The following is a 25,857-nucleotide window of genomic DNA, read 5'->3' on the forward strand; positions in this document are numbered from 1 at the left end:
GACTGGGAACAGAACCGACCCAGGACCGGGAACCGAACCGACTCGGGACCGGGAACCGAACCGACCGGGACCGGGAACCGAACCGACCCGGGATCGGGAACCAAACCGACCAGAACCGTGAACAGAACCAACCCAGGACCGGCAAGTGAACCGACCCGGGACCGTGAACAGAACTGACCTGTGACTGGGAAACAAACCGAACCCACGCTGCCCCACAACTGAGAAACAAACCGAACCGACTGGGAACAGAACCAACCCAGGACCGGGAATAGAACCGACCCGGGACTGGGAACCGAACCGACCCGGGAACTGAACCGACCCAGGACCGGGAACCGAACCGACTCGGGACCAGGAACAGAACCGACCCAGGATTGGGAACCGAACCGAGCCGGGACTGGGAACCGAACCGACCTGGGACCGGGAACCGAACCGACCCGGGACCGGGAATCGAACCGACCCGGGATCAGGAACCAAACCGACCGGGACCGGGAATCGAACCGAACTGACCCAGGACCAGGAACTGAACTGACCCGGGACCGTGAACGTAACTGACCCGGGACTGGGAAAGAAACCGAACCCACGCTGCCCCACGACTGAGAAACAAACCGAACCGACTGGGAACAGAACCAACCCAGGACCGGGAACAGAACCGACCTGGGACTGGGAACCGAACCGACCCGGGATGGGGAACCGAACCGACCTGGGACCGGGAACCGAACCGACCCGGGACCGGGAACTGAACTGACCCGGGACCGGGAACTGAACTGACCCAGGACTGGGAAACAAACCAAACCCACGCTGCCCTGGGACCGAGAAACAAACCGAACCGACCCAGGACCGGGAACCAAACCAACCCGGGACCGGGAACTGAACTGACCCGGGACCGGGAACAAAACCGACCAGGGACAGAACCGACCGGGGTCCGGGAACAGAACCGACTGAGATCGGGATCCGAACCGACCCAGGATCGGGAACCGAACTGACCCGGGATCGGGAACCGAACCGACCCGGGACCGGGATCAGAACCGACCCGGGACTGGGAACCGAAGCGACCCGGGACGGGGAACCGAACTGACCCGGGACCGGGAACAGAACCGACCCGGGACCGGGAACAGAACCGACCCGGGACTGGGAACCGAACCAACCCGGGACGGGGAAGCGAATCGACCCGGGACCGGGAACCGAACCGACCCGGGACCGGGAACCGAACCGACCGGGACCAGGAACCGAACTGGGACCGGGAACAGAACCAACCCAGGACCGGCAACTGAACCGACCCGGGACCGTGAACAGAACTGACATGGGACTGGGAAACAAACCGAACCCGCGCTGCCCCACGACTGAGAATCAAACCGAAACGACCGGGAACAGAACCGACCCAGGACCGGGAACTGAACCGACCCGGAACCGGGAACCGAACCGACCCGGGAACCGAACCGACCCGGGACCGGGAACCGAACTGACCCGGGACCGGGAACAGAACCGACCGGGGACAAAACCGACTGGGGACTGGGAACCAAACCGACCGGGGACCGGGAACCGGGAACAGAACTGACCCGGGACCGGGAACCAAACCGACCCGGGACCGGGAACCGAACCGACCCGGGACCGGGAACCGAACCTACCGGGACCGGGAACCGAACCGACCCGGGACCCGGAACCGAACCGACCCGGGACCGAACCGACCCGGGACCGGGAACTGAACTGACCCAGGACTGGGAAACAAACCAAACTGGCGCTGCCCTGGGACCAAGAAACAAACCGAACCGACCCAGGAACCGAACTGACCCGGGACCGGGAACCAAACCAACCCGGAACCGGGAACCAAACTGACCTGGGACCGGGAACAAAACCGACCAGGGACAGAACCAACCGGGGACCGGGAACTGAACCGACCGGGACCGGGAGCCGAACCGGGACTGGGAACAGAACCGACCCAGGACCGGGAACCGAACCGACTCGGGACCGGGAACCGAACCGACCGGGACCGGGAGCCGAACCGGGACTGGGAACAGAACCGACCCAGGACCGGCAACTGAACCGACCCGGGACCGTGAACAGAACTGACCTGGGACTGGGAAACAAACCGAACCCGCGCTGCCCCATGACTGAGAAACAAACCGAACCGACCGGGAACAGAACCAACCCAGGACCGGGAACAGAACCGACCCGGGACTGGGAACCGAACCGACCTGGGACCGAGCCGACCCGGGACTGGGAACCGAACCGACCCAGGACCGGGAACAGAACCGACCCAGGATTGGGAACCGAAAACCCGGGACCGGGAACCGAACCGACCCGGGACAGGGAATAGAACCGACCGGGGACAGAACCGTCCCAGGACCGGGAACAGAACCGACCAGGGATTGGAAACCGAACCGACCCGGGACCGGGAACCGAGCTGACCCGGGACCGGGAACCGAACCGACCCAGTATCGGTAACAGAACCGACCCAGGATTGGGAACTGAAAACCCGGGACCGGGAAGCGAACCGACCCGGGACAGGGAATAGAACCGACCGGGGACAGAACCGACCGGGGACCGGGAACCGAACCGACCCGGGACAGAACTGACCGGGGACCAGGAACCGAACCGACCGGGGACCGGGAACAGAACTGACCCGGGACCAGGAACCGAACTGACCCAGGAACCGAACCGACCCGGGACCGGGAACCGAACCGACCCGGGACAGGGAATAGAACCGACCGGGGACAGAACCGACCGGGGACCGGGAACCGAACCGACCGGGGACCGGGAACAGAACTGACCCGGGACCGGGAACCGAACCGACCCGGGACAGAACCGACCGGGGACCGGGAACCGAACCGACCCGGGACTGGGAACCGAACCGACCCGGGACTGGGAACTGAACTGACCCGGGACTGGGAAACAAACCGAACTTGCGCTGCCAAGGGACTGAGAAACAAACCGAACCGACCCGGGAACCGAACCGACCCAGGACCAGTAAGCGCTCGGTTCTCGCTGGTTTGTTGTGATTTAGAGTCAGGCAAAAAAATGTAACAAACCTCCCATCATAAACAGATACTTTTTATACTCACCCCACCACAACCCCCACCAAACTATCCCCCATCCCCCCAAACTATCCCCACCCCGGGGCTGTACTGTCTCCACCCCAACCCCCCCCACCACCCCCGTTCCCGGGCTGTACTCAGCAGCACCCCCTTCCATCCCCTGGTGTGAGGTGTCCGACCGACTCATTATATTTGACTTCATTCTCGGTCTGTTTCAGGGACGCGGCCTCCTCTCTGTCTCTCCCCCCCCCCCAACCCCCCGTCCAGGATGACTGGTCCGGTTCCGGATGCTTGGATGGGTGACGAGCAGGAGGAGGAGGAGGTGATGGGTGATGGTGAGATCAGCGTCAATGTCGGGGGCTTGAAGAGAAAGCTGAGGTGTCAGACCCTGTCGCGGTTTCCAGAAACCAGGCTGGGTCGGCTGCTGAAATGCCACTCCACCGAATCCATCCTCCAACTCTGCGACGACTATGACGACAGCGAGAAAGAGTTTTACTTCGACCGGAACCCCGCCCTGTTCCCTTACATCCTCAATTTCTACCACACTGGCAAGCTCCAGGCCGCTGACAAGCTGTGCATCTTCTCCTTTGGCCAGGAGATCGAATACTGGGGCATCAGCCAGTTCTTCGTCGACCCGTCCTGCTCCAGTCCCGGTTACCAGGCGAGGAGAACGGGAGCCGACCAGGACGAGTGCGAGGAGACGGCCAGCGACCAAGGTAGCACCACCTCTTCGTTCGACGAGGTCTTAACCTTCTACAAGGACGCCTCAAAGTACGACAGCCAGGTCTTTGGTAACCTCCGGAGGCGTCTTTGGTTGATGTCTGAAAACCCTGGTTACAACATTGCAAGCAGGTTATACAGTGCCCTGTCTATAATTATGGTTTTAGGGTCTATAGCCACCATGTGTTTGAACAGCATGGCCGAATTCCAGCTGGTGGATGGCCAGGGGAATACCAGGGACGACCCCCGGTTTGAGAGCGTTGAACACTTCTGCATCGCCTGGTTTACCTTTGAGCTCCTGGCCAGATTTTTTGTGTCCCCGAGTCTGCGGCACTTCTTCAGACATCCTTTGAACCTCATCGACCTGATGTCCATTTTGCCTTTTTACTTGACCCTGCTGGTGAACCTGGCCATTGACAGCAGTCCTGCCTTGATCAATCTCGGCCGAGTGGTGCAGGTACTCAGGCTCATGAGAATCTTCCGCATCCTCAAGCTGGCCCGCCACTCCACGGGCTTGAGGTCGCTGGGAGCCACCTTGAAGCACAGCTACAGGGAAGTGGGGCTGCTCTTACTCTACCTCTCAGTCGGAGTGTCCGTCTTCTCGGTAGTGGTCTACACCATCGAGAAAGAAGACAACTCTGGTCTGGCCACTATTCCCTCGTGCTGGTGGTGGGCCACCGTTAGCATGACCACCGTGGGCTACGGAGACGTGGTCCCCATCAGTATCGGAGGCAAACTAACGGCCTCTGCCTGCATCCTGGCTGGGATCCTGGTAGTCGTGCTTCCCATTACCCTCATCTTCAACAAATTCTCACACTTTTACCGGCGGCAGAAAAATCTGGAGAACGCCATGAGGAACTGTGAGTTTGATGAGGGTCTGGCTGAATTGCCTCTGCTTAACCTTCGCGACTACTATGCGGACAGAATGAAGTCCCTGATGGCCAGTCTGAGTAACATGAGCAAAGGTACACCCAGCGAACACAGTATGAACAACTCAGTACATTGAATAAAGTCTGAACTGTCGAATACAATGTAAATATGCAAAGCACACCCGATGATCACTTAATGCAACATACCCAGTAATCGCAACTCAAACCGTTAAATATAGTGCATTTAATAGACGTCAAAACCAGTAACTTCAGCCCAAACTCTTTCAAACACTGCTTATGTACACAGTTGCCACATTATTTGACATACACAGTAACAGTAACAACAACAACTTGCATTTATACAGCATCCCAAGCCGCTTCGCAGGAGCGGTTATCAGACAAAATTTGACACCGAGCCACATCAGGAGATATTAGGACAGGAAGAGGTAGGTTTTAAGGAGCATCTTAAAGGAGAGAGAGGCGGAGAGGTTTGGGGAGGGAATTCCAGAGCTTGGGGCCCAGGCGGCTGAAGCTACCGGCCGCCAATGATGGATCGAAGGAAATCGGGGATGCGTAGGAGGCCAGAATTGGAGGAATGCAGAAATCTCGGAGGACTGGGGGAGGTTACAGAGAGATAGGGAGTGGCGAGGCTGTGGAGGGATTTAAACACGAGGATGGGAATTTTAAATACAAGGCTTTGCTGGACCAGGAGCCAACGTTTCAGCCTTATTTTGTTTTTAACTTGATGTTAACTCACACTGAAACTAATAATTACAATTACAAGTCTATTTACTTTTAAAATCCTATTTTCATTACATTGTATTTAGATGCATTAAGTTATAGATGATCAGAACCTCTGTAAATTGCTGCCAGAGTGTAATAGAGTAGATAATTAAGAACTTACTTGAAATGTAATTTTATAGTAAATTAGATGTAAATAATTTTATGTACACTGAAGTGCTCTTGGTGACCACTTAGAACTGTCCAGATTACCGAATATGTACAAACAGTACTTCCTTGCTCCTTTTCAAAATAGTGCCATGGGATTTTTTATGTCCACCAGAGAGGGCTGACGGGGCCTCGGTTTAAAGTCTCATATTAAAGACGGCACCTCCGATAGTGCAGCGCTCCCTCAGCACTGCACTGGAATCATAGAATGGTTACAGCACGGAAGGAGGCCATTCGGAGCCCGTGCCAGCTCTCTGCAAGAGCACTTCAGCCAGTCCCACTCCCCCGCCCTTTCCCCGTAACCCTGCAAATTTCTTTCCTTCAGGTACTTATCCGACTCCCTTTTGAAAGCCGTGATTGAATCTGCCTCCACCACCCTTTCAGGCAGTGCATTCCAGATCCTAACCACTCGCTGCGTGAAAAAGTTTTTCCTCATGTCGTCTTTGGTTCTTTTGCCAATCACCTTAAATCTGTGTCCTCTGGTTCTCAACCCTTCTGCCAATGGGAACAGTTTCTCTCTATCTACTCTGTCTAGACCCCTCATGATTTTGAACACCTCTATCAAATCTCCTCTCAATCTTCTCTGCTCCAAGAAAAACAACCCCAGCTTCGCCAGTCTATCCACGTAACTGAAGTCCCGCATTCCTGGAATTATTCACGTGAATCTTTTCTGCACCCATCACATCTATCCAAAGGTGTGGTGCCCAGAATTGGACACAATACTCCAGTTGGGGCCGAACCAGTTTTTATACAGGTTCATCATAATATCCACACTTTTGTACTCTATACCTCTATTCATGAAGCCCAGGATCTCGTAAGCCTTTTTAACTGCTTTCTCAACCTGCCCTGCCACCTTCAATGATTTGTACACACATACCCCCAGGCCTCTCTGTTGGTGAACCCCTTCAGGGTTGTACCATTTAGTTTATATGTCCTCTCCTCATTCTTTCTACCAAAATGCATCACTTAACACTTTTCTGCATTAAGTTTAATCTGCCATGTGTCCGCCCATTTACCAGCCTGTCTATGTCTTCCTGAAGTCTATCATTCTCCTCCTCACTGTTCACTATACTTCCAAGTTTTGTGTCATCTGCACATTTTGAAATTGTGCCCTGTACACCTACATCCAAGTCATTGATATATATCAAGAAAAGCAGTGGTCCTAGTACCGACCCCTGGGGAACACCACTGTATATCTTCCTCCAATCCAAAAAACAACCGTTCACCACTACTCTCTGTTTCCTGTCACTTAGCTAATTCCGTATCCATGCTGCCACTGTCCTTTATTCCATGGGTTTCAACTTTGCTGGTAAGCCTATTATGTGGCACTTTGTCGAACGCCTTTTGGAAATCTATGTACACTACGTCAACTGCATTACTCTCATCAACCCACTCTGTTATCTCATCAAAGAACTCTAAATCAAGTTGGTTAAACACGATTTGCCTTTAACAAATCCATGCTGGCTTTCGTTAACTAATCCACACTTGTCCAAGTGACTGTTAATTTTGTCCCTGATTACTTCTTCTAAAAGCTTCCCTACTACCAAAGGTCAAACTGACTGGCCTGTAGTTGCTGGGTTTATCGTTACACCCTTTTTTGAACAATGGTGTAACATTTGCAATTCTCCAGTCCTCTGGCACCACCCCTGTATCTAAGGAGAATTGGAATATTATGGTCAGTACCTCCGTGATTTCCTCCCTCAATTCCCTCAGCATCCTACCTGCTCCTGGTGACTTAGCTACTTTAAGTACAGCCAGCCTTTCTAATACCTCCTCTTTATCAATTTTTATCCTATCAAGTGTCTCCACTACCTCCTCCTTTACTATGTCTATGGCAGCATCCTCTTCTTTGGTGAACAGATGCAAAGTAATCGTTTAGTACCAAGCCATACTCGCTGCCTCCATGCTTAGGTCTCCTTTCTGGTCCCTAATTGGCCCCACCCCTCCTCTTACCACCCTTTTACTATTTATATGCCTATAGAAGTCTTTTGGATTACCTTTTATGTTGGCTGCCATTCTATTCTTATACCCTCTCTTTGCCCCTCTTTTCTTTTTCACTTCTCCTCTGACCTTTCTACATATAGCCTGATTCTCAGATGTATTTGCAACCTGACATCTGTCATACGCACTCTTTTTCTGTTTCATCATATTCTCTGTCTCTTTCGTCATCCAGGGAGCCCTGACTTTAGTTGCCCTGCCTTTCCCCCCTAGTGGAAATGTACCTCGACTGTACCTGAACTATTTCCTCTTTAAAGGCAGCCCATTGTTCGATTACTGTTTTGCCCACCAATCTTCGATTCCAGTTTACCCGGGCCAGATCTGTTCTCATCCCACTGAAATTGGCCTTCCCCCATTTAAACATTTTTACTCTAGTTTGCTCCCTGTCCTTTTCCACAGCTATTCTAAACCTTATGATACTATGATCACTGTTCCCTAAATGTTTACCTACTGACACTTGCTCCACTTGACCTATCTCATTCCCCAGAACCAGATCCAGCAATGCCTCCTTCCTCGTTGGGCCGGAAATGTACTGATCAAGAAAGTTCTCCTGAACACACTTCAGAAATTCTTCCCTCTCTCTGCCCTTAACACTATTACGATCCCAGTCTATATTAGGATAGTTGAAGTCCCCCATTATCACTACTCTATAGTTCTTGCACCTCTCTGTAATTTCTCTGCAAATTTGCTCCTCCATATCTTTCCCACTAGTTGTTGGTCTATAGAATACACCTAGTAGTGTAATGGCACCTCTATTATTTCTTAACTCTAGCCATATAGATTCTGTCCTTGACCCCTCCAGGACATCTTCCCTCTCCAGCACTGTAACATTTTCCTTGACCAATACTGCCACACCACCTCCTATCTTTCCTTCCCTATCTTTCCTGACCACTTTATAACCAGGAATATTTAATACCCAATCCTGCCCTTTTTTGAGCCAGGTCTCAGTTATTGCCACAACATCATATTCCCATGTGGCTATTTGTGCCTGCAGTCACTTACCTTGTTTACTACGCTTCGTGCATTCACTTACATACACTGTAAACCCATCCTAGACTATCCTGTATTTTCTCTTAGTTTGACTCCCCCTAATACCTTACTATTTCTTACTTTAGAGCTCTCTGTCTCTCCCAATCCTTTGAGCACTTTATTTTCCCTTTCTAATGTTACATCCTGGTGCCCATTCCCCTGCCAAATTAGTTTAAACCTTCTCCAACAGCACTATCAAACCTCCCCGTGAGGATATTGGTTCCGGCCCTGTTGAGGTGTAACCCGTCCGGCCTGTACAGGTCCCACCTCCCCCAGAACTGGTCCCAATGCCCCAGTAATCTGAAGCCCTCCCTCTTGCACCATCTCTCCAGCCACGCATTCATCTGTGCTATCCTCCTATTTCTATACTCGCTAGCGCGTGGCACCGGGAGTAATCTGGAGATTACTACCTTTGAGGTCCTGCTTTTTAATCTCTTTCCTAGCTCCCTGAAATCTGCCTGCAGGACCTTATCCCTCTTTCTACCTATGTCGTTGGTACCGATATGGACCATGACCTCTGGCTGTTCACCCTCCTGCCTCAGAATGGGTTTCCCACCTGGCGAGTTAGATTAAAATGTGTCTGTGTCTGTAAGGGACACACTCAAGCTACAGGGAAGAGCTGTGAGACTGATCCCGACAATCAGAGGAGTGAGTTATGAAGAAAAATGACGAGAAACTTGGCCTTTTCAGCTCCGAATAGAGAGGAGCTTGAAAGAAAAACACAAATTAAATTTGGGCAAGGTGGGCACAAGTTCAAACTGGCAAAAGGCAAATGTAGGATTGATGGTTTTCACACGAAGTGCAATCAATGTGTGGAAGTGATTTAGTCTTAAGGTAATGGAGGCTAAATCTCAGGACTCATTAAAGAAACAGGTTGATGCAATGATGGGAAAGGAGACCCGAGTCCCCAAATATCTACAGGTTGCGATCATGATGGCCCCCGGTAGTACCCTCTAGCGCTGACCCCACTGGAGTTTGCGGTAAGTGGGGTCCGTACGCAGCTAGTGGGTGCCTGCACTGTGACGGGCACAGCTTTGGTGCTCGCCTGCCCCATGGAAATCCGCAACCTGGCCACCATCTGGAGATGCCCAGCGCCCCCCACCTCCCTATAGACTCCATGGAGTCCCCCCTCACTAAGGGAGTCGATCCTGATTTTAAAAAAGGACTACATTATCTTTGGAGGTCCAGGCCACTTCCCTGGCCAAGACCACCCCCCACCCCCCTCCAATTCCAGAGAATGCTCTTCTGGAGGCTAGTACACTTCATCTCCTTCAGTCTGCAGTCTTACACTAGTTCCTTTCTGGGTCAAGGAAGTGGGAACGCCCAGCCTAGGAAGCCCCCCACCCTGGTCCCTTGTCGTGATTGATCTTGTAAGGGTTGGACAGAGGTTCCACTTCTTACAAGGCCAACTGGAAACTCCAAGGGCTAAAAGTTTGGGGTTTAGCGCCAGCCATTTACACCCGATTTGAGGAAAAAAATGGCAGCTGCCGCACTTTTGCCCGCCGCCGGCGGCCGTCATTTTCGGCAGGTCGCATTGCTGCTGTTGCCTGCGATCGCCGAAAGTATTTTTAATGAGTCGGAGCGTGACGTCAAGCAACGTGCAACGCCGAGTTGACACCCACTCCTCCATTTTGGATTTCGACGCTCCTCTTGCCACCCTCGCTAATGCACGCCAGTGCGTGCAGCCGCTAAAAGCGCTTCAGCAGCGTTAACGGCCATGAGGAGTCTGGCAGGACTTGGCAGATTGTAGACGAGGATGGAAGCTGACAAGTGGAAAACACCTCAGGTCGATGCCGGAACTTCAAACCTTTGCCAAGGTTCTTCTTTTATACTTTCATTTTTTTGCCCATCAGTGGGGCGGGAGGGGGTTTGCATTTTCTGGCGGCTTTCCGGGAGGCCTCCAGTGTTTGTGGGTCAGTAAATCAATGGGTGAAACCTTGTGGAACAAGCTTTTGGTTCAGAACTGAACACTTGCACAAAACTGCAAATCCCTTGGCGGATTCCCAGCAAATTAAAAAAAAAAAAATTCCTAAAGGGCATCAGATTGGTTAGAGCTCCATCGCAACGTTTGAAGATCATCTCTGATAAGATCTCTTCTATCCTTATGATAGAGTCACCAGAACCTCACCCCCTAGCATATCTGGACTCAACTGCTTAAGATTTTAAGGAATTATAATTAATTTATTCAAAATTCCATAACCAATTATTTATCAAATAATTATTTTGCGTCGAGTTGTGTAAAGCTGGCAGGATTACTACACATTTAGACACTTTCAAAAGTAACCATTGGGGAAAGATTAGTGTTAAAGAGAATGCAGAGGCATTCATTTCATGAACTATTAAAAAATCAACAAACATAGTTAATAATCGGGTGGCAGGTAATATTGCTGTAGCAAGTATAGCAACTGCTCCGTACATGGCCGACAGGTTCGCTCCTTTCTTCCCCGTTCCCCTTCATTGCAAGCGGGAGACAGACGGGACCTTCGGCCTCCTGCTGATCTTAGCGTCGGACAGATCACAAATTCTCCGCACCGCTGATGTTAATTAGCCGGCAGCACCAAAATACCAGTGCCGCCTGCGCTCTCTCTCAGCGGGCGGCCGTTAGCCTCGGCCGGCGCTGTTACCGGCAGGTTTCCAGCGTACTGGAATTTTTAGCACCAAGAGTCAGTGGGATCCAACATCTGGATCCCTATCTGTTTCTCAGATGTTCCACCCGAAGTCTGGCAGAATTGCTGAGGAATACTGGATCCTATTACTACTTTACTGGATGGGCCAAGTGGCCTTCCTCATCCCTATCTATCTTGTGATCTTAATGTAAAACATGCAATGATCCAGGATCTGAGTTACTGAATATAGTAAATATACAAGAGATGTGGGCAGGTATATTCAAATATACATGAGTGACTGTAACCTGGGAAATCGCATCTAATCTGTGGAAAGCAACTGGCTGGGGTTGACAACAACAACTTGCATTTATATAGCGCCTTTAGCGTAGTAAAATTTCCCAAGGCGCTTCACAGGAGCGATTATCAAACAAAATTTGACACTGAGGGGATAGTAGGGCAGATGACGAGGTAAGTTATAAGGGGCTTCTTAAAAGGGGAGAGAGGCGGAGAGGCTTAGGGAGGGAATTCCAGAGTTTAGGGCCTAGGTAGATGAAGGCATGGCCGCCAATGGTGGAGCGATTAAAATGGGGGGTGCTCAAGAGGCCAGAATTGGAGGAGCGCAGATATCTTGGAGGGTTGTAGGGCTGGAGGAGATTACAGAGATGGGGAGGGGCGGGGCCATGGAGGGCTTTGAAAAAAACGACGAGAATTTTAAAATTGAGGCATTGCTTAACCGGGAGCCAATGTAGGTCAGCGAACACAGAGGTGATGGGTGAATGGAACTTGGTGCGTGTTAGGACATGGACAGCAGACTTTTGGATGACCTCAAGTTTATGGAGGCCAGTGTAGATTTGAGGATAAACACATAATTCTACAGTTTTATTTGATTATCTTTTGGAATATTTATGTAGACCATCTACTCATGAATTTATATAGGTGGGATTGAGTCCACAGTAGTATTTTACACACAGTTTGGGGCTGCTCTTAATGGCCTTTTATCTGTGCTTCCCTCGTGTTGTGGAAGCAGGAACATGCTTCTGGCCTACAATGAAGATGATTCAGCTGCTGCCCCTCGGTATTTGTACACGAGCTACTGTAATCACGTAACTAAAATTGCTTCATTCCTCCCCCACCCCCCTTGTAAGAATCATATATTCCTCAGCATCAGTTGAACACATGGCAGTCTTATCAAAAGATTAGGGACAGGTTAAATCAGTAAATTTTCAGGTGACATCGTCGGAAATTCAGGTATGTGATTGGGCATCTGGCACACCATGGACAACCAAATGCCACTGAACGTTTGATATATATATATGTATGTATGATGAGAATATACCCTTTAGTTATTTTGTAGGGGGTGGGTGGAGCGAAGGATGCTACTGTGTACATTGTACAGAACCGCCCTTTCAGATATAAAAAAAGTTAATTCCACAGCATCGACTAATTCCAGTTCATAGGATCATAGAAGTTTACAGCACAGAAGGAGGCCATTCGGCCCATCGTGTCTGTGCCGGCTGAAAAAGAGCTATCCAGCTTAATCTCACTTTCTAGCTCTTGATCCATAGCCCTGTAGGTTACGGCACTAAAAGTGCATATCTAAGTACTTTTTAAATGTGATGAGGGTTTCTGCCTCTCCCACCATTTCAGGCAGTGCGTTCCAGACCCCCACCATCCTCTGGGTGAAAATATTTCTCCTCAACTCCCCTCTAATCCTTCTACCAATTACTTTAAATCTATGCCCCTGGTTATTGACCTCTCTGCTAATAGAAATAGGTGCTTCCTATCCACTCTATCTAGACCCCTCAATTTTATACACCTCAATTAAGTCTCTTCTGTTCCAAAGAAAATAACCCCAGCCTGTCCAATCTTTCCTCATAGCTAAAATTCTCCCGTCCTGGCAACATTCTTGCAAATCTCCTCGTAACCTCGTAACCTCCTCGATTCCCCCACTATCAACATCCTGGGGGTTACCATTGATCAGAAACTGAACTGGACCAGCCATATAAATACTGTGGCTACAAGAGCAGGCCAGAGGCTGGGAATTCTGCGGCGAGTGTCTCACCTCCTGACTCCCCAAAGCCTTTCCACCATCTACAAGGCACAAGTCAGGAGTGTGATGGAATACTCTCCACTTGCCTGGATGAGTGCAGCTCCAACAACACTCAAGAAGCTCGACACCATTCAGGATAAAGCAGCCCGCTTGATTGGCACTCCATCCACCACCTTCAACATTCACTCCCTCCACCACCGGCGCACTGTGGCTGCAGTGTGTACCATCTACAAGATGCACTGCAGCAACTCGCCAAAGCTCCTTCAACAGCACCTTCCAAACCCGCGACCTCTACCACTTAGAAGGACAAGGGCAGCAGACGCATGGGAACATCACCACCTACAAGTTCCCCTCCAAGCCACACACCATCCTGACTTGGACCTGTATCGCCGTTCCTTCACTGTCGCTGGGCCAAAATCCTGGAACTCCCTTCCTAACAGCATTGTGGGTGTACCTACACCACATGGACTGCAGCGGTTCAAGAAGGCGGCTCACCACCATCTTCTCAAGGGCAATTAGGGATGGGCACTAAATGCAGGCCTAGCCAGCGACGCCCACATCACATCAATGAATAAAAAAAAAACCTTTCGAGTGCAATCACACCTTTCCAGTTGTCTGTCCATCACTAGAAGAGAGTCAGTATGATCTGGTTCATGAGACCTGATGCCGACAGACTGATCCATCAATTAGCACTACGAACACAATAGACATTACAGGCAGAGTAAAGCTCAGGCGGATTGTGTGCTCAGCACTACTCCAAAATACACCATAGGGAGCAAAGTCTAGCTGATCCTCATTCTAACACCACAGAATTCTCAGAAACAATTTGATTGATCAGTTTATCATAGATAACAAATACGGCTCCCGTTTCTAACGGGGAATGTCACTGTTTTGACAGCAGGAGTGAGAGGGTATCGATATCGAGTGAGAGATGTTATTTTTCCTGAACATCTGATGTTTTCTTTTCTTTACCATGTTCTTTTTCTTACATTTTATTTTTCTAATTTTCTCCCTTTTTCCCTGTTTTCTCTTATAATGTCCCTCTTGTCAGTTACAGTTAATTGCTGGAAAGGGGAAAGATTTGCAGGGCTGTGAGGAAAGAGCAGGGGGAGTGGGACTAATTGGAGAGCTCTTTCAAAGAGCCGGCACAGGCACGATGGACTGAACGGCCTCCTTCTGTGCTGTATCATTCTATGATTCCACACTATTTTTCATGTCTCCCTTTCCCCACACCTCCCTTCCCCATATTTCACTTGTAACAAACCAAATACTGTGGATGCCAGAAGTCTGAAATAAATACAGTAAATGCTGGAAATACTCAGCAGGTCAGGCAGCAAATTTCACTTGTATTCAGTGCCACCTGAAAACGCTGTTGCACACAGCAGAAGTTAAATACTTGGTCAAAATAGTCTGTTTCCCCAGGCTGGAGAGTCAAGATTTAGGGGTCATAGTCTCAGGATGAGGGGTTGGCCATTTAGGACTGAGATGAGGAGAAATTTCTTCACTCAGAGGGTTGTGAATCTTTGGAATTCTCTACCCCAGAGGGCTGTGGAGGCTCATTGTTCAGTATATTCAAGAACGAGATCCATAGATTTTTGGACTCTAGGGGAATCAAGGGATATGGGGATGGGACGGGAAGGTTGAGTTGAGGTCGAAGATCAGCCATGATCTTATTGAATGGCGGAGCAGGCTCGAGGGGCTGTATGGCCGACTCCTGCTCCCATTTCTTATGTTCTGATAAAATGTGTGAGTGGAGTGGCAAAAATAAAGGATTGTGTGCTGATAAGAAGGAAGAAAATTCTGAAAATCAAATTAAAACAGAAGGAACTGGAACTACACAGCAAAGACTGTCAATATATATAAGAAAAAGAGACTGGTTATCATTTCAGGTGTAGACCCTTTGTCTGAACGGTTTTGATGAAGGGTGTACATCTCAAACAGTAGCCTGTGTTGATTTGTTAATGTGCTCATCTGATGCTTGACTGCTGGTTTTAAGCAAAAGGAATACACAAAAGTTGTTTTTTTACTTGTAACAAAATACCATTTCAAACAAAAAATAACTTGCATTCATTTTATGTGCCCCACCCCTCCACTCTGTAATGTAAGCACCTTCTTCAGCAGCACCTCCTAAACCCGCGACCTCTAACACATAGAAGGACAAGGGCAGCAGGCGCATGGGAACATCGCCACCTCCAAGTATCCCTCCAAGTCACACAGACCATCCCGACTTAGAATATATCGCCGTTCCTCCATAGTCACTGGGACAAAATCCTGGAACTCCCTCCCTAACAGCACTGTGGGAGTACCTTCACCACACGGACTGCAGCGGTTCAAGGAGGTTCACCACCACCTTCTCAAGGGCAATTAGGGATGGACAATAAATGCTGGCCTTGCCAGCGACGCCCACGTCCCGTGAACGAATAAAAAAAAACCTGGCCCGAGTGTAGAGCATACTCATTTGTATCAATGTATGCTGCTGTAAATGCCCTGTAAAAATGTCTTAATTGCATCAATATGTAAATCTGTGCAGAATTGTGCTTTAATATAGAAAGGAAATAACCTATTCTTGTTTGCCATGAGAAAGTCGAAAGCACAGTCTCTCTCTGTCAAACAGAGGATGGGTTTAGTGCTGCCCACTAAAGACGGTAAATTCTGAACCAATATTCGGTGTAGTTTTTGTTGTGCGGTTTGATATATTAGTGACTGTGCAAATAAATGGACATCTGCATGTCAAATTCTGACTTTTAAATCGCATGGACTGCCTGAAAGGTGTGTTATTGCAAATACCATAGATCTTTGCTGCTAACTTTAATTCAGAACCACAGTCTATTTATTCGCTCGAAACAGCTGGCTAGAACTTTTCACTACACGTTACAGAAAAATCTGGTCTTCCACAGGAATCTGAATAAAGAATGCAATGACCAAAATCTCAACGTCTGTTTTTTTTTCACCCCGTTATACGGGATCATGAATTTGTCCCTGCGTTGCGAAGAATTTTCTCTTTTGAAATTAATTCTTGAACTAAAACTCGAATGTGTTTAGTTGGGTGAAGAAATGTTGACTTCCCTTAATGGCTTTGTTGGGAAATACACTCGGAACTATTAGAAAGGTATACAGTCTGGAAAGTCGTAGGCTTCATTCTTGATTTGTACAGCTAGCTGACCCCCAACTAGGCTGTTAGTGTGGGTACTACACCCAGAAGGTGCAAAAAAAGATTTACTCAGATGATACCAGAACTAAGAGGTTATACCTATCAGGAAAGATTGAACAGGCTGGGGCTCTTTTTTCTAGAAAAGAGAAGGCCGAGGGGTGACCTGATAGAGGTCTTCAAGATTATGAAAGGGGTTCGATAAGGTAGACGTAGAGAAATTAATTCCAATTGCGGGCGAGACCTGAACTAGTGGCCATAAGTATAAGATAGTCATTAATAAATCTAATAGAGACTTAAGGAGAAATATCTTTACCTATAGAGTGGTTAGAATGTGGACCTCGCTACCACAAGGAGTAGTTGAGGTAAATAGCATAGATGCATTTAAGGGGAAATTAGATAAACACATGAAGGAGAAAGGAATAGAGGAATATGTTTATGGGGTTAGATGAAGAAAGGTAGGAGGAGGCTCAAGTGGAGCATAAACACCGGCATGGACCTGTTGAGTAGAATGGCATGTTTCTGTGCTGTAAATACTATGTAAGAATATGTACATTTCAGAGGTGAAAACTAACGTACCTGGTTCGGATTCTATCCTTGGTGGAAAATGCAAGCACATATAAATGTTAGAGTTGGACTTGGATGTGATAGCTTCCCAATAAGTTGTCTAGGAATATACATAATTTAAAATTCATTCTCAGGTTGTGGACGTTGCTGGCAAGGCCAGCATTTATTGCCCATCCCTAGTTGCCTTTGAGAAGGTGGTGGTGAGCCGCCTTCTTGAGATGCTGAAATCCATGTGGTGAAAAGTACTCCCATTAGGGAGGGAGTGCCAGGATTTTGGCCCAGTGACGGTGAAGGAATGGGTGATATATGTCCAAGTCAGGATGATGTGTGACTTGGAGGTGATGGGTGCACTTTGGCAGGAAAAATCGTAGAGCAAGTTATTATCTTAATGGCAAGAAACTGGAAAGTACTGAAGTACAAAGGGATCTGGGGGTCCTGGTGCACGAAACTCAAAAGGTTAGTATGCAGGTGCAGCAAGTGATTAAGAAGGCCAATGGAATGTTGGCTTTCATTGCTAGGGGGATAGAATATAAAAATAGGGAGGTATTGCTTCAGTTGTACAAGGTATTGGTGAGACCACACCTGGAATACTGCATACAGTTTTGGTGTCCATACTTAAGAAAAGACATACTTGCTCTCGAGTCAGTACAAAGAAGGTTCACTCGGTTAATCCCGGGGATGAGGGGATGGACAAATGAGGAGAGGTTGAGTAGATTGGGACTCTACTCATTGGAGTTCAGAAGAACGAGAGGTGATCTTATTGAAACATATAAGATTGTGAAGGGGTTGGATCGGGTGGATGCGGGGAGGATGTTCCCGATGATGGGTGAAACTAGAACTAGGGGGCATAGTCTTAGAATAAGGGGCTGCTCTTTCAAAACTGAGATGAGGAGGAACTACTTCACTCAGAGGGTGGTAGGTCCATGGAATATGCTGCCCCAAAAAGCTGCAGAAGCTACATCATTACATAAATTTAAAACAGAAATAGACAGTTTCCTAGAAGTAAGGGGAATAAAGGGTTATGGGGAGCGGGCAGGAATTTGGACATGAGTCTAGGTTCGGATCGGTCATGGCCCTGTGGGTAGCGGAGCGGGCCCAGGGGCCGTGTAGCCTGATCCTGCTCCTATTTCGTGTGTCTAATTCTGTTAGATTCAGGAGATGGTCCTGTGATAGTAGATTGGCGGTTAGGATCAGATCAGCCATGATCTTATTGAATGGCGGAGCAGGCTCGAGGGGCCGATTGGCCTACTCCTGCTCCTATTTCTTATGTTCTTATGTTCCCATGCACCTGCTGCCCATGCCCTTCTAGGTGGGGGAAACGACCACTTTGGCAAAGTAACTGAGATGCTTGATGCCGTGGAACCAGGCCCTTGCATGACCCATTACCTCCAGGACAGGAGTTTCGACTAACTCTTCCTTTTCTTCCCTGGGGGCAAACAAAGGAAAAGGCAAATGGAATTCCAATAGTAAGTGTTGGATTACAATCCTGAACAAATGCGTTAACATGTAGCCACATGAGATGCAATTATTTTCAACATTTCCTGATAATTCTCTGCAGTGGGTTATACATAATATAGTCCTGATTTTGACTCGGGGAGTGAGCGTGGCGTGTGGGGGCTGGGGAGGGCGTGAACCATTATCTTCAGGACCATTACCTCTATACGTTAAATCCCCCCGAACCATCTCTCAGGCTGGAATCTCGCCCAAATCTGGTAAGAATGACAATGTGGGCAGGAGCAGGACTTTGCGTGAGAGAAGGTTGCTGCTGTGTACCTGAGGGATCCATCGCCTCCACTAATGTAAGTGGTGAGGGGGGGGGGGGAGGGGGTCCGGAGGGGAACACAGTCGTGGGAGGGGAAGAGAAGACCGTGCTGCAGGGAGGGGGGTGCTCAAGGTTTCCTTGTGGGGCCTGAAGCAGCTCCTCCCGGCCCCAAAAAAAACCCTTAAAAAAATGTAAACTTACCTGGGCCTCTTCTGATCACGATCCGCCACCGGGCGTCACTGCCCCGGTCGGCAGTTAAAGTGGCGTCGGGGTCCGAATGACGTCATCAGACCTCGACATTTAAATATTAACGAGGTTCCCTTCCGGCCTGTGGCGAGTTTCACCGACGCTGCCGAAAACACGGCAGTTCAAATGGCGGTCGGGTGCGATCGCAGGGGGAAGTGTCTGACCACCATTTTAACCACCTACCTGCCTCATTCCCACCAGGGCGGGCAGGGTTAAAATTGGACCTGACTTTTTTTTAACAGGCCACACTGGCAGATAATATAACTTTATGTAATATTTATTAGTAGTGTTAGTTTTACATATTTATTATGAAAAGCACATGTTCAGATCTACTTTTCCTGTTACTGCCTTTAAAAATTAAACAGATTAAAATATTATTTTATTTTGCTGACATTGATTATAAAAATGCTAAACTGCTTATTACTGATCTTATAATTAGAGATGATTGGATTAAGCTTCTGAACATGACAGACTAATGGTTATCAGTGGATATGGGCAGATATTTCAGTAAATCATATTTGTGTGCTAATTGAGTTCTGTCACATTAGCAAATTGAATTTATTTCATATTATTGATTAATGTCTATTCATGTCTATTATTCCTAATGTAGGGGGTGGCGCGTGCGCCCAGTCAGTTCTGCCCCTGACTGTCTGTGAGTGGTTCGAATCGCTCCCACGCCCCTGGGTTCTAGACACCGGACTTAGGTACAGGCGGCGATACAGAAAGACTCGAGTAGACAAGTGGTTTGGTGTAAGAAAACCAAGATTTTATTAAAACAGAAAACGAGAACACAGTCTTATGAGAAATTATTAGTATAAAATACAGGCATATAATAATTATACTTATACAGGGAATGGGGAACACACGGCACATCAAGGGAAAACAACTACTTTAACAATCCCCTTAATCCTTATCCCACCCCTATACCTAACTAGATTAAGCTATGAGGGGCCAGAATTCATGCTCACCAATCCAAAGCAAAGCCAGCTGTTTTAACGGATGTGGGTTTTGAGGTTTAGTCTTCTGTCCTTTTAGGTACCCCATCGCCACGTGGCCTCAGGGCGTGGTGCTGGAGCTGCTGCTGCGACACAGCTTTCTTCTCCTCAGCTACCGTCGTCGTCTCGTCGCGATGGGTTCTCTTCTTCTTCCTCGGGTGGTCATTGGCGGTAACGTTGTGTCAATGGGGCAGTTAGCAGTCTTTACTGCTTAGATTTTCCTACCCATTCTTGGAACGCCGGTATATTCGTCATGGCGTGGACACCTGCATTTATTTGCAGTGTTCAACGAGAGGCTTGCCCCTAAGCGCCAGCTTAATTGCAGGGTTCGCCCAACCAACTTAGTCTCACTGTCCTCTGATACTTTCTTCCCCGAGCGTCAGCTTATAACTCAGCGCTCGGGTTTTAATTAATACGTCTTCTGCTGCCCTTCTCTGCTCTTTGTCGGGTCTACCTTACTCTTCGTCTCGATTCGTCTCGTCTCGTAGGGCTATTATACAAGTCCTGGGCTACCTGCTCAGTTTCATCTCGCCCCTTTTTGCGGCCTGGGTGTCCTGGATGACTATAGACTCGGGTCTCGTTCCCCTCCCCTGCGGTTGGTATGGTTGTCCTTGACTGCTGAAATCTTACTGCGGGGAGCGAGGAGAGAACCCGCCACGAGGCCAGGGCATGAGTGCGAGCGGCGGCAGCCCCAAGAGGCCAGCAAGAGTCAAGAGCCAAGAGAGCAGAGAGACAAGAGAGCGATTGCTACCAAGGGCCTACAGTTATACTCCTTTCGACGGCCCCTTATCTGCGCACCAAATCAGGTTAGTCCATTGTTTCAATTTTGGCGGGCTGTTTTAAATGATTACACCAATCTAGAATAACTGTTTTTAGATGGCCGTTTATCGCACCTAATGGCCTGATGTCCGGGATGTATTGTCATTAATGCATTTTAATCAGCCTGTCCAGCCTTGATGGCTTCCTTAAGCTGTTTCTGATTATTTATGCAGACAAACTAATGGCCTCATGTTTAGGCCTAACTGGGTTGATCTGTTCCAATTTGACAAAAATGCATATTCAAATGTTTGCTTAACTGTCTGGCCCTCCAAACACAAAAGTCCTTTTCACAGAAATGCATTTTAAGTTTCGATTTCCCAAAGCTGCTTGTTCTGTGCTGCAGAGTTCAGGCTTTTAAAATCTTACAGGCTTTTGGTCACGAGGTGTGGACGCCATCTTTGGGTACCCTTTTTAAATTGTCCATAGGGTCCTTTTTATTAATAACCTTGGGGGAATGTGAGAATTTTGCGAGCCTTACACTAACCTCTCTTCAGTCTATATTTAATACATCGTATTTCAGATATCCTACTTCAAAGTGTTAAACTTTGTTATAGATGCAAAATAACGTTTTTACAAAACCATTTATTTCCTGCTGAATTTTCAGTCCATGGCCTTTAATTAACAGCTGGGCTTCAAGAGACACAGCTTCACCTCTACAGCAGAATAACATAATGGCCCAGAAATTCGGGTCGGGGGCTTCCCGCGGGTGCAAGCCCCCGACCTACACTTACCTAGCGCGCCGGCAGTTGACCCCTTGGCCTGCGTGGAATTCCTCTCCGAGGCCTGTCCCAGAGGCCGGTGCGCTATGCTGGCGTATCCCAGGGGCGTAGTTAGTGCGATGCGTCCCCTGGGATCACGTGAGCAACAGGCAGCCAATCGGAGCAGGGAATGCTCCATTCATAAGTCTTGACAGATAGACCTGTCAAAACGTATAAATGCTGAGGCTGTAAAACTGTACTTCACCTTCAAATAAATTTTTAAAAAACATCACACTTTGTAAATAAACTATAAATGACATTAAATAACTATTTTAAACAAAAATTTAAATTTTTGAAAAAAATAATTTTATAAAAAAATGGGGCTAAAAATAAACTTACCTTGCTTTAAAGTATTTAAAAGTAAAAAACCTGCGGAAAAAATGTTACCCCTTGGTTCAGAGGATCGGAAGTGCTGGTTTCCCGTGCATGTGTAGTGCATGCAAGATTCCGGCACTTCCATCGGGTCCACGCGTGAGTACTCCGTCTGTACTCACGCGTTGGGACCCGAATTTCTGGGCCATTGTGCATTACCAGGTAGAATGCTCCCAGTTTGCTCTGGTTTATCGCGAGCAACAGCATGGGATGTCTGAAGACAAAAACAGAAGAAGCTGGAAATACTCAGCAAGTCAGGCAGCATCTGTGGGGAAACCGAAGTCGACATTTCAGGTCTTACAACCCTTCCTCAGGACTGAAAAAGCATTACAGATGAGTAACAATTAAAAAGGAACGGAACAAGTTAAAAGCGGGGTGGGGGGGGGGGGGGGAATCACATAAGCACACAGGAAAAGAAATAGAATGAGTTGTGCAATGCTTGGGTGAGGGAGAAGAGGAGAGGGTTAAATAAATAGCAGGAGGCATAATGAGAAATCAAAGAAATAGAAAACACGTTACGCAGAGTGTGTGAAAAGATAAAAGGGCACCAAAATCCGACAAGCAAGCATAGGCTAAAAGGCCCGGGAATCTGGTGGGGAAAAAAACAGGTCAACAACAAGGGTGCAGATCACCCACCAGCAGTGTTCCATCCATCAGAGGGTTCCCACCCCAAGTACCAACGTTCTCCCCCACCCCAAGGAACGCCACGCTGTGCAACGCATTTGAATGGGGAGCCAGACAGCCAGGTGCCGTTTTCACAAAGCTAACAGTGGAGCGCCACATCTTGGACAGCAACGTCTCGATTTCCACGTTTAATCCCGCATCTGTCCCTCGCCTGAAGCTGCTGTTGTAAGAATTCGCAATAATTTACAGTTCTGAAGATTAATTTTTTTGATTAAACAATCCCTGGGCGTTGTGCTTTTAAATTTCCAGGGATAAAAATGGCTGTCACCACATGGCCGAAGACAAAGGACAATGCTTTGTTTACAAAGCAATTGAATGCTATTAGCATTTGTTTGTATATCGAGTGGATACACCTAAACTGCAGAAGAGACTTTTGGATCTTGAATGGGAACCGTTTAAGAACTGAATGGGCTTAAATCACCTAGCATTCTGGACAATAGAGCAGTTGTATTTCCCTTTTGTTTCAGCCCAGGGAGCTCCGGAAGACACATTAACCCAGTCCAACCACTCTGAATTAGCCAATCACAGCTTTCTCTTGTGTATTGGAACCTTTGGGTGGGAATTTTGCACACAGCCCTTGCAGGGCAGAACAGCAGGACCTCACCAGGTATATAAGATAGCTGCTGAGAAGCTATCTCTCTCTTTTTACTTCGCTGGACCACAGGTGAGCAGGGTGTTCTGACTCCTCGGCAAGGCAACCTAGCAGGAGTTAGGGGGTGGTGATTTAAGGGAATTGCTAAGATTGTTTAAGTAACATTGGAGCCATTTTATCCCTCGTTTTTGCCGTCTGCAACCCCCTGTTATATAGTTTTACTGTAATTACTGTGTTCGTGTGGTATAGTTTATTCTTTTGATTGTAGTTTATTTAGGTAATAAAACTTGATTTTTCTCTCATCCAAACCACTTGTCCGTTTTAATATCATTAATTGCAAGTTCCTCCACTCAGAACTGAAGGAGGGGTAGCGATTCGAAACCGCTGTTTGTAAATTGGTTTAGAGTGCAGCAGCAAAAGGCTGCTGACCAGGTGAATTACCATAAACCAGGTAAAAGGTTGGAATTGGTCAGAGCTCAGAGGCAAAGGCTGCTGGCCAGGTAAATTACCATAAACCAGCAAAAAGATGCCCCCCTTACAAATGGCAAGCCAGGTAGGAGTGGAGGCAGTTTTTGATTTAATAAGTGGTCTGGATCTGGAGAAAGTACCAGCTCTTGTTTCTCTCGTTTTCAGTATGTGGGTAGCCCTGCGAATTTTAGCGGCAGTGTGTAGGCTGACCTATCAGGGTATAGGTGGCTGGTTTAGCAAGGGTGAGATGAGCGTGCAGGAGGAGGTTAAAGAGGCCAAGAATCGGGAGTCCCGGCTTGAAAAATGCCAGGCGGAGGTAGAACGCCTCAGAGAGGTGTATGAGGCCAGAGCTAGTGGAATGAGGGTGCGGGAAGAGAATGCACGCCTCACACTAGAGGTCACGAAATGCCAGGCATTTATAGAGCGCCTTGTGCACGAAGTCACAGAGGCAAGGGACTGTGAGATGAGGCTACAGGAGGAAATCGCACACCTCACCCAAGAAGCTAGCGAGGGAAAAAGCCATGCAAGGAACGAGATAGAATTCCTAAAGTACCAAATTATAGAAGCAAAGAGGAGCGAGATGAGACTGCGGGAAGAGAATGCCCGCCTCACCTCAGAAGAGACAGAGCAGGAGGAGAAGTTTAGGGAAGTAAAGGCAGCTTATAAGCTGGCCTGCGCCCTAAGGTTTGAGGAAGCAGATCATGGCCCCTGTAGGGCAGAGATAGAAAGCCTCAACATGGCTTTAAATGCATCAAAGGGGATGATTTGTCTGATCAGCCCGAAGGCAGGTCAGCTGGACTTTACTGGCAGCCCAAGTAGAACCATCCCACAGGCAGCACCCAGAACAGTGCTGGATTGGGAATTAGAGACCCCAAGACCGCAGCCCACAGCTCCGAGTCTTGAGGAGCTCTGGCAGCGAGGAGGGGTGGACAATGGGGTGGTAGGAGAACACCAGCAGGTCCCGCTAGGCAGGCGGGGACCAGGACCAGTGTACCCCCTCCAACAACGGAGGTACGGTCCGCCCGTGAGGAGTGAGCCTGAGAATAGGAATCCTCAGCCCACAGCAAGTTCGAGTTCACAGGCAAGCACTGTGGCTTGTGCAGGGGGAGGAGCCATTCATGTTCAGAGTAAGCTGTTTAAGCCAGGGAACAGGGAAGGAGAGTTCTGGGACCCCTGTAGAGCAGGTCCAGTAGCAGAAATCCGGGACAAGGGAGGCACACAGGGGATAGTTTTGGCCCCAGGCGAAAGGCAGGTCCAAAATTCCCCATTTAAATCCACCCAGGTAAGGGAACATGAGTTTGCTGTCCATGCAAGTTCAAGTTCACAGCCTGTAAAAACAGGCACTGTGACTTGTTTCCAGGGAAAAGTTGTCCAGCCCACCAATTGGAACACTTCACTACCCCAGTGGGACCCTAGTTTTGCCCAAAGTTCAAATTTAAAAGGATTATGTGGCTCAGAAATGGAGAAACAGCAGCCTGGGATTAGAAATCAGCAGGCTGCTGCCCATTCATTCACTGAAACTGCCCGCGCATGCGCAGTCACTGGTCTGGTGACAGGAATCCCCCAGTCTTCCGAACAGCAGATTCACGCAGGTGCAGTGACCTGTTTAAAGGGACCAGCTTCCCAGCCCGCTTCCAGAGTGGTCCCCCCCATGATGTGGGACCCTGGGGGGGCAGGGATAGCAATCCCTCTTGCAGGAGACATAGGGAGGGAGCTGACACCAGGTTTTAAACATGGGGAGGAAAATTTCCAGCCACCAGCAGCGGGTGGTGAGAGTATACCTGCCCCCAGCACAGGAGTGGGCAGGGAAGAGCAGATAAACCCAGAGAGAGATTTGCACCGGCAGGCTGCCAGGTACATTATACAGTGCGGGCTATTTGGACATGGGGGAGAAGGTTCCCAGCCAGCTGGGGCTGTGACCCAAGCTCAGGGTCCGCCAGCCAAAGTTTCCCCCATAGAGACACCCCTCAGAAGGTCTCAGCGGGTGCCCCAGCCTAAGGAAGCATGGTCACCCACTTTACAGTGGAGTAGGGCGGTCTCCCGAGCCAGGGAGAAGCCAGAGAACAGAGGCCCCCACTCAACAGCCATAAGGGCGAGGGACCAGAGACAGGAGGCAGTCCAGCTTCGCTGCAGCCAGCAGCAATCTGCGACAGTGCCAGAGATTAGTCTGGCCGTCAGGAGACGGGCGGCATCT

General features: G+C 48.8%; 1 protein-coding gene across 1 annotated transcript; it reads left to right on the forward strand.

Annotated features, from left to right (window-relative positions):
* The first annotated feature begins 3,254 nt into the window (after positions 1-3,254).
* On the forward strand, positions 3,255-16,565 carry kcns2 (potassium voltage-gated channel modifier subfamily S member 2). Its single transcript, XM_085992281.1, has one exon. The coding sequence runs from the start codon at positions 3,301-3,303 to the stop codon at positions 4,756-4,758; it is 1,458 nt and encodes a 485-aa protein (XP_085848407.1). The 5' UTR covers positions 3,255-3,300; the 3' UTR covers positions 4,759-16,565.
* The last annotated feature ends 9,292 nt before the right edge of the window (positions 16,566-25,857 follow it).

This window comes from Somniosus microcephalus, chromosome 7 (genome assembly GCF_052327205.1).
Source record: "Somniosus microcephalus isolate GS21.2 chromosome 7, FLI_Smic_1.0, whole genome shotgun sequence".
NCBI lineage: Eukaryota > Metazoa > Chordata > Chondrichthyes > Squaliformes > Somniosidae > Somniosus > Somniosus microcephalus.